Source organism: Numida meleagris, unplaced genomic scaffold (genome assembly GCF_002078875.1).
Source record: "Numida meleagris isolate 19003 breed g44 Domestic line unplaced genomic scaffold, NumMel1.0 unplaced_Scaffold276, whole genome shotgun sequence".
Lineage (NCBI taxonomy): Eukaryota > Metazoa > Chordata > Aves > Galliformes > Numididae > Numida > Numida meleagris.
In genome coordinates this window covers 78,679-88,308 of record NW_018364532.1, presented here as the reverse complement: position 1 = coordinate 88,308, position 9,630 = coordinate 78,679, and the positions used below count along the sequence as shown (strand labels likewise).

Genomic DNA, 9,630 nt, shown 5'->3' with positions numbered 1-9,630 from the left:
TTGCGGCTCCGCGGCTTCTCTGCCGCTTTAGCCGCCGGACCGCCCAGGGGCTGGCTCTTATTGCCGGCGATTTTTTTTTCTTTCCTTCCTCTTTTCTTGTTTTTTCTCTTTTGGGCCTGTCCCCCCTTGTCACGGACGCAGACCCTTAGACAATACTGTGACAAGTGGCCATGATTTAACTCCATTGACCACAGCTCTTTGGGCCCAGCCATCCAGCCAGTGTTTCACCCAGCAGGGCATATGCCCATCCAAACCATGGGCAGCCAGCTTCTGCAGGAGGATGCTGTGGGGAACAGTGTCAAAGGCTTTACTGAAGTCCAGGTAGACTACATCAACAGCCTTACGTTCATCCACTAAGCGGGTCACCTAGTCATAGAATGATAAGTTTGTCAAGCAAGATCTACCATTTATGAAGCCAAGCTGACTGGGACTGATCCCCTGGTTGACCTTTAATTGGTTTGTGATGGCTCTTGAGGTTATTTGTTCCATTAGCTTCCCTTGCAATGATGTGAGACTGATAGGTCTGTAGCTACTGGGATCATCTTTCTGGCCCTTTTTGAAGATGAGCGTCACATTTGCCAGTCGCCAGTCCACCGGGACATCCCCGTTTAACCAGGACTTTTGAAGGATGATGGAGAGTGGCTTGGCAACCACATCCATCAACTCTGTCAGCACTCTAGGGTGCAGTCCATCTGGCCCTATGTGCTAGTGAGCGTCCAGCTTTTGAAGCAGGTCCCAAACCATTTCCTCATGGATAATGGAGGGCCTATTCTGTTCCCCATCTCTATGTTCCAGCACAAGTGGCTGTGTGCCCAGGAAACAACTGGTCTTACTATTAAAGACTGAGGCAAAGAAGGCATTAAGTACCTCAGCCTTATCCTGATCCTTGGTCTTTGCTTGTACTTGTTCATGTTATCACGCTGGCTCATGATATCAAACAAGAAAATGCATGTATTTACTTAGTCTACAGGCTTAGTGTGAAGGTTGGAGGCCTGTGAGACTTGAGTATGTTGCTTTCATACATCTTAACAGACACAAGTCAGCTGAGTTTTAGACAGGTCTTTAATAATTTTTGGGAAGGCAAGCAATTGTTTCAGTGTGATTCTTTTTCTTTTCTGTCTATGTTGTTTACTTTATTCACATAAATCGTGCTGCTAACTGTATATTTCCCCCATTTGGGTGTCTTTATAGCTACAATTCCTCTTCCTATTGTAATAATAGGAAAAGGAATGATGCAATATGCTGTAGCCCTGTTGTCATCCTTAGTAGAGTGGAGGTCTGTTTTGGTGTGAACAGTACTGTCCAATGTTTGCTGTTTTACTCATGTCAATCCTTGCTCTATGGTTTGTTTTGATGCTATTATGTACATTCGGTGTTTGGTCTGAAAAAAGTATGGTTATCAGTATTTTTCCTGAAAATCTCTGAAATGACTGCCATTCTTCATAATTTTCAATATTAGGAGGAAACTCCACTGTTTTTTGAACTCTGAAGAATTCAGATTATCAAAATAAGTTTGCTTCATAAATACAGATTTACATTGGCATGCTGGTTGCCTACAGAAAAAACTTACAACATGTAGTCATAGATCTATTGTTTTTTTGCTGTGCTCTTCAATCCTCTGGTTGCTCTTTTTTGGCTTTTTACTGATGCATTTCTGAGTTCCTCATGCTAAAGAAAACGTGTGTACTTTTAACTGAGTGAGGCTGTCTTTCTGAGAACTGTACTCTTCTTGCCATGGAATGAGTGGTGAACCATTTCTTTTGCAGACTGTGTTTCTCAATATTTTGATGAGATCAATAGGGAACAAAAATACAGTTCTCCTTGGCCTTGGCTTTCAAATCCTTCAGTTGGCTTGGTATGGTTTTGGATCTCAGTCTTGGTAAGCATGCATTTTCATATGTACATCCCTGTTCCAGAACTAAGAATACTTTTCCAAGAAATCCTAGCAATTAATTCTGTTGTAGTAAGTGTTTATGTGTTCTGTGAATTAAAGTGTTTATGTTATTCTGTGCTTTACACTGAAAGGTTAGTCTGTATTTTGTACGTGTTAAAATGATAGAATTTTCCAAGTACATAATATAAATTACAGAGTAGCAGCCCTTTTTGAAATAGTAATCTTTGTAATACTTTAGTATGTTGAGTTCTGTGTCTACAAATGGAAGACACTTTTTCTTAAACTCACTGGTAAGTTCTGTGTTCTCTTCAGTAATTCCATTTGATATGTATTATCAATCAGTTTCTGGGCCTCTGCTTTTTTCTACCCTGTTCTCCTGCTGTAACTGTTTTGGGTCTTAAAAGCAGCTCTTTGGATAGTTTCTATTAGAAAAAGGTCGTGTAACTAATATGAGCTGGAACAATGAGCTGGAACAGCTTTTTCTTTGCAAAGTTTGTCCTACTGACAGTGGTAAATATATGTACTTCTTAGGGAGTTATACAGGTGTTATATGCTGTTTAACAGCAGTGGGTTAAACACACAGCAGCAGTGTGTTTAACCACACAAGTCTCATTCCCCCTCCTCCACAAATGAGGAGAAAATATGATTATAAAGCTCCTGGGTTTAAATAAAGACAGAGAGTTTGCTCCTTGATTATCATCATGCTCAGAGCAGACTTAGGGCGAAGAAGAGTAGTGTAATTTTTTACCAGTTAATAAATGATTAAAAAAAGACTTGAAAACAAACTAAAAACACTGTCACTCCATCTGTCTGCACCATTCACCTATTTCTGCTCCACCAAGCAGCACAGGGAAATGGGAGATGGGGGCTGTAGACAGTCCATAATGCTTCATCTCTACCACTCCTTCATTCTCTTTTCTCCTGCTCTGGCATGGGGTCCCTTCCTCAGGTTGCAGTCCTGGTAGCTGAGTCATCTATTGTGTGGGCTGTCTGAGTTGCAACCTCCTGCAGGTCAGATCCATCCACTCTGAAATGGGCTTCTCTGTAGGCTGCAGGTGGAGATCTGCTGTGCATGGTGCTCATTGGCTGCAGGGGGACTGCCTGCTCCACCATGGGCCTCTCCTGGGCTGTAGGGAACTTCTGCTCTCTGCCTGGAGCACCTCCTACATTCCTTCTGCACTTACCTTGCTGCCTGCAGGGCTTTTTCTCATCTTCACACTCCTCTTTTACAGCTGCTGTGATGAAACATTTTTCTCCCCTTTCTTAACCATACTCCCAGAGAGGTTCAAGCAGTCTTACTAATTGGCTCAGCTTTGACAGCAGTAGGTCTTTTTCGGAGCTGGCTGGAATTGGTTCTGATCTAACTTTGTGCAACTTCTGGTCTCTTTTTTCAGAGAGGCCAGCTGTGCAGCCCCTCTGTTTCCAAGACCTTGCTGTGTAGACCCAATTAAACAAGTTAAACATTTTAAATGGAAGACCTTATTAAAATGTTGTTTATATAGCCTTGGGAAACGGCAAGCTTGTCCAGCACATTACTTGTATTCCCTTCTTTTCCTTCTCTTCATATTCAAATCTACACAAGCTATTGCTTTTTGTTTTAAGGAGGTCAGAGGGGAACAAGAATAAGCAGATAATTACTACTCATTTGTTATTATAATAATAAATACATTTTAGAAAAGGCTTTTAGCTGTAAATGAGGATACCCTAATGTTCTTCTTTGAGGGTATGGGAGGTGACATGGAAGAGTAATTACATGGGCATTCTCATTTTTAATTCAATTTATGTACTTAAAACAGGATGATGTGGGCAGCAGGAACAGTAGCAGCTATGTCAAGCATTACATTCCCAGCAATCAGTGCTTTGGTTTCACGAAATGCAGAGTCAGATCAACAAGGTGAGCATTGAATGAATTTGTGTTTCAGGGCCTTGCATAACTGTTCTGTCCAGAAAGCAGAATACTCACCTAGCTCTACTTTCCAAATATATTGGTGACTAATGAGTTTTGTTGGTAGTATCTGTAAAAGGTTGCCAGTCTATCCAGAGAAGTAGGAGGTGCACAATTCTATCAAATTTGCATTGTGAAGTACGTAATTGGTGTCTGACCAGTGACTTTTTTCTACCTTCCTCTATGATTACTGCAAAAGCAGACAAAAATGATGTGGTAACTTTAATATTCTTCCCTTCCTCTTTTTTTTTTTTTAAAAAAAAGTAACCTTCAAGTAGGTTATAAGTACTAATACTACAGTATTATGTTGATAATGGCAACTGAAAACATATATTACCAAATTAAATAAACCTATGCAAGAAAATACTCTGTTCTGTGTGGAAAAGTTAGCACTTTTTGCTGTCATACTTCAGAATTTCAGGGAATAGAAAATTGCATTGAATTAATAGCCGATCTGAGAAAACAGAGAAACGAATAAGGGAGATATAATATGTTGCTGTGTTTGATGGGGAGGAGAATAAACATCACAAAGAATCCTCTTAAGTGAGGCAAGGAGTTTTCTCAAAGTATAGCATTGCTGTATAGTAACTGAATTTAGTGTTCTCTTTTTAAAAAAAAAATCCTGTACTCATCAAGCATAAATAGCATTTTTACTTCAACACCATATAACTTGAAGTTTAAATGAGTGTAGATAATATGGGAAGCAGGAAGGATATACAGGAGACAGATTTCTACAGAGTTTGAAGGGTGTGAATGGAAGCATTTTACATAGCTTTTAAAAATATTTCTGCGTGATCATCTCCTCCAGACTTTGTTTCTAATAGAGACATTTAAAAGTTTAAGAAGACTAGTTTTTTATTGAAGTCATGAAATTAATAGTTTAATGAAGGTGTTAATCTTTCATTTTACATTGAGGAAACTGGCATATAATAAATTACAGAGTGAAATTTTGCCACCTAGTGGCTCAGAATTTTTTCGCTTTGCATGTCAACCTCTGATGAAAGAACACTGGCAAAGTTTTACGCCTATTTGCTTTACTGCAATTTTGCAGGTTACTGCCAAAAGAAGAGGTTATGCAGACTACTGATAATGTAAAAATAGTGTCATGTTGCATCATAGTGATGAGGATTTTCAAAACACAGTACTTTTTACACTGTTATTGTTATTAACATTTATTACATTATATTAACATTTATTGAGCTTGAAACAAAAATGTGTCTGCAGAACTTTGATTAATGAAGTTTTTTAATTAGGCTTTTGAGTAGTTCAGTCTAACACTGCAGACAATCTACTATTACGAATTTACTGCAATATTATTGAATTCACTGCCACAAGTAAGTTAGCTCGGACCGAAGTCCTCTTTTTGAATGGAAGCCATCTGTTACAGCTTGTGCATACTTTGCTAATAACGCTTCTTATTATGTAGATATATTATGCTAAATTTTCCTTGAAAATAAATTGGGTAAGTACCATGCTTAACCTCTGCCTGTTTTGTAGGCTTTGGATGAAAGTGAAGAAAATTGGACTTGGGCAAAATTTTAGTCACTCAAATTCAAGGCGCAGTGGAATTGTAGTGGAATACAAATAAAATACATAATTGTGGTCATGAGGATGATATTTTAATTTGGAAAATTGTCTTCAGGATAACTAAGAAGTTAATGTTTGGAAATAGTTCTAGAATGTGCTAGTTTGAAATAGCCATTAGAATATACTCTGAGCTGTTTATTTAGTTGATTTTAAAAAATATAATCCCCCTCACCTTTTTTTTTTTCTTCATTAGGTGTTGTCCAAGGAGTAATAACTGGAATAAGAGGTCTGTGCAATGGCCTGGGACCAGCACTCTATGGCTTTATTTTCTTTCTATTTCATGTGGAGCTCAATGAATTGCCAGCAGATCAGACTTATGAAAAAAAGGCAATGTTAGATCCTGCAGACAAGGTAAATTTAAAATTTGGTGTGCAGTTTGCAGTATACAACTTTGTGGGCTAAAAGTCGGTCTACTTTGGTTGATTAAAAATCTTAATATCTTGTCCTTGAACTACTGATTCAATTGTCAGCATTGCTGAACTATTGAAATAGCTCTTAATTTAAGTTTGATAATTTTAAAGCTTAGAGTAGTAGCAGTTTTGGTTTCAACTATTCTAACGTAAACATGTTTTTTAGTGTAAATCTATTCAAAACATAGCTGTAACCTTGAATTATAGCAAAACAAAAAAAATTTTACAGTTGGAAGGTCACTTTTGCTAACTCAGTAAATTATAAGCTTATTTTTAAACCCCACAATAGTAACCTTAATATTTGTATATACAGCAATTCAGTAAACAGTTGAAATACACATTCATTTTAGTAATAGTTTTGTTCATCAGCCTTTCTTACTTAGATAGGACTTCAAAGAAGTTGGTTATGTACAAGATTTCTTCAGAATGCCCTAGAGTATTTTGTCCTACCCTTTCCATATGTTTTAGATCCACATCTTTGTCTACTTTGTTCTTTAATGTTTGGCTTCGAAAATATAAAATACTTGGTTACCAGAGTTTGGACTATCTTGGAGACTTTATTCCTCTTCATTGACTTGTCAATAATTTCAGTATGTTCAGCTATTTTAGGAATATCCCTGGGTTTTTTTTTTTTTCCTTTAGTCTGGTGATTGCCCAATGACTTTAGTTCTAAACTGTAATTGTAAACTGAACTACAGCTTCAGATATTCTTGTTTTCTTGGAAACCTACTTAATAAATCAGAAACAAAGAATATTTGTATAGCTAAGACAGTTTATTTCACATTTCACTGGGACAGTGTCTTATGTTTACTTCTGTATGTACTTTGCTAAATATCTGTAATTACATCTCTCCCTGTTAATTATGAAGCACCAAGCAGGTTAAACTAATTCAGAAAGCAACAGTATGGTTTTCCTTCTAAATTCTGTGTTGTGGCCTCATATCAAAAAGGGAAAGAACTCCAATATTTAAATAACACATTAACTTTAAAAATTGATCCAGATAAAATGATTAGACATAAAAACTAGAAAATTTAGCAAGATAAGGAAATTGCAAACACGTACATTAGTACAAGTACTTCACAAGGTACCACTTTATGAAGCCACCACATCAAAATCAAATCTCTTCATTTTGATCAGTGTTTATATTTGAAAAATGTTTTCTTGATTTTTATTCAATGCTAATAAATGCTTTTTCACTAAGAATATTTAGATGACTTGTACCTTGTTTTACTGGGTGCGTGTTGAACTGCCGTAACTGATGTTTTTTTCTCTCTCCCAATTAGGAAAAAGCATTGTTAAACTTTTTTTTGGAAACTTGAGCACAAATTACTTATTGTGTAGAATAAAGGAAGGCAAATACATCCTAACAGTCATTTCTAGCATTTGTTTAATTAATTACTTTTTTATTTGCTTTAAGTACTCTGTTTTCTTATTAGAGCACTTAAGAATACAGTTTTACTGGGTGACAGATTAGAAATTCTTGCTAGAACAAGGGGTAATGGTTTTATAATAAAAGAGGGTGGATTTAGATTAGGTATAAGGAAAAAGTTTTTACTCAGAGTGGTGAGGCACTGGTAAAGGCTGCCCAGAGAAGCTGTGGATGCCCCATCCCTAGAGGTGTACAAGGCCAAGCTGGATGGGACTTTAAACAACATGATTCGGTGGGTTGCAACTCTGCCCATGGCAGGGGGGTTGGGACCATTTGATCTTTAAGGTCCTTTCCAATCCAAACTATTCTAAAATTCTATGAATATCACTATTTTTGTTGTGGAGGTGGAATGGGTGTGCTGCTATCACAAGATGCATGTGTGATTTGTCTTCTGGTACTCAGAGCATAAACAGCTAGTGTATCTGTTGTACTCACTTTTAAATAACTTTTAACAAGTGGGAAAACTTATAGGAGGAGAGTGAGGTTACAACATAATTACCCACTGATAGTCCTCGCAGCAAACAGCACAGTCATAAACAGTGTTTGAAGACTAATAGTAACAGTTGGCAGTGCTATGACCAAGGACTGTTTTTCAGTGTTTATTACTCCCTTCAGGTAGTGGAATATTTAAAAGCTGTTCAGATATATCAGGATATACATTTATGGTAGTTCATTGAGGGTTTTAAATACTTCTAGGCTTAGCACTACATAAAGATTTGAGTTATACTGTTAATAAAAATTCTGTTAATATGTGGATATACTTTAAATTTGGATACTATCAGTTGAAAAATTAGTCCTGCTTGAAGAGGAAAATATCTTGTTACTGTATGCTTAATTTCAGCTACTGTCCCACTTCATAGTAGAACAATTCCTGCTTTTCATTTGCTAGAAAAAAAGGTATATGGAACTGACAGGTTTCATCTTCTGATTTTCATTTAGCGTAGTTGGGAAGAATGTAGGAAATTTAAAATTTTTTTAAAAAATTACTGGTTTACTGACACTGTCCTTTGTAGAGTTTTGTCATCAAATTTAGCTAGTTCAGTACTATTCTTCTAACCTTTCTGATGTTTGTTTTTAATCATGATTATGAAATGTGAATAACTGTATTTGAAACATTAAAATAAGCTACTCGTAAGCAAGAGAGAATAACTCCAAATACTGAGTTTCTGTACATGTTAGTAACTTGTCTGCCATGAGACAGTATGTATTGCATAGCTTGTCATTATCAGTTTGGGGGGATTTCTTTTTTTAAATTCAAGTAACACTGTTTTTTGTAATGCTGATAAGAGAAAAAGTGAAGTTAGGAAGTTTAAGGATTTGTACTTCTGGTTGTTAAAACCTTTTCCTGTTAGTTGTCAGAGGAGTCTTGCTAACTTAACAGGCTTGGTGCCTTAGGGAAACATCTTTACAGAGAAGCATCAGTCAATGTCTGTTTCATCTGCCAGACAATTCCATGTTCAATTGTTTTGCATGTTTCTGTTTTTCTGATCTATGTACAGACCAAGTGAGAAATTGTTAGGAGCTGCAAATGCACAAATGCATTTTGATGCACATATGCATCATATTGCAGCATACTCGTGAGCTGGTCTGCATACAGTTTATAGTTAGTGTAAATGTCTCCCAGTATCTCATGCCTAAATACTATAGTTCTCAATGCAGAAGTCAGCATCCCTTAAAGTTCATGAATATTTTGACGTGCTTGTTTCCCTGCAGAGGGCAGTCATTCCTGGTCCACCGTTCCTAGTTGGAGCATGTATTGTTCTTCTGGCTTTTCTAGTCACCTTGTTTATTCCTGAGCACAGCAAAGCCAGCAATACCAGAAATCATAGCAACAGCATCAGCAGTACTCTGAGCAACAACCTAGACTGAAGTAGTGAAGAGGACATTGAACCATTGCTGCAAGATAGCAGTGTATGAAGACTAACTTCTGAGGAGACCACAGAACAATTAATGCAGTGAATTGCAGATCTAGAATCTTGGTGTGGAGTATGTGGCCTCCAGAAGGAAAATGTACATGGCATGTACAAGGGAAAATCACGTGCTGTATGATGCTATATGATACTTCAGGTTGATAACATACTTGCAAGAAGGTTTGTTTAGCACAGCACGTAGCAACCAGTATCTGTCTAGTACGTGACTGCAAATGCTATGCCAAATCCTGATGTTGAGCAGAAACACAAATATTTTTCAAAGTTTGAATGTCCAGTTCCTGAAGTCATATGCAAAATAATCAGTCTTGAGGCAAAACAGTTTCTGCCGCCACTGCTCAAGGTTGTGTTGCACTTCTTATGCCTTCTATCTGCATGTATGGCTGGTGGTGTGAGAGGGACTGATCTAGATTGTTGTGGTATCTAAAATACTGCCT

General features: G+C 37.2%; 1 protein-coding gene across 1 annotated transcript in view; it reads left to right on the top strand.

Annotated features, from left to right (window-relative positions):
• Window positions 1–9,224, top strand: part of LOC110391046 (hippocampus abundant transcript-like protein 1) — a 35,767-nt gene extending 26,543 nt beyond the window's left edge. Inside the window, 4 exon segments of the mRNA XM_021382720.1 lie at window positions 1,767–1,879; window positions 3,691–3,788; window positions 5,620–5,777; window positions 8,979–9,224. Coding sequence (XP_021238395.1) covers window positions 1,767–1,879; window positions 3,691–3,788; window positions 5,620–5,777; window positions 8,979–9,224 — 615 coding nt within the window.
• Window positions 9,225–9,630: the final 406 nt, after the last annotated feature.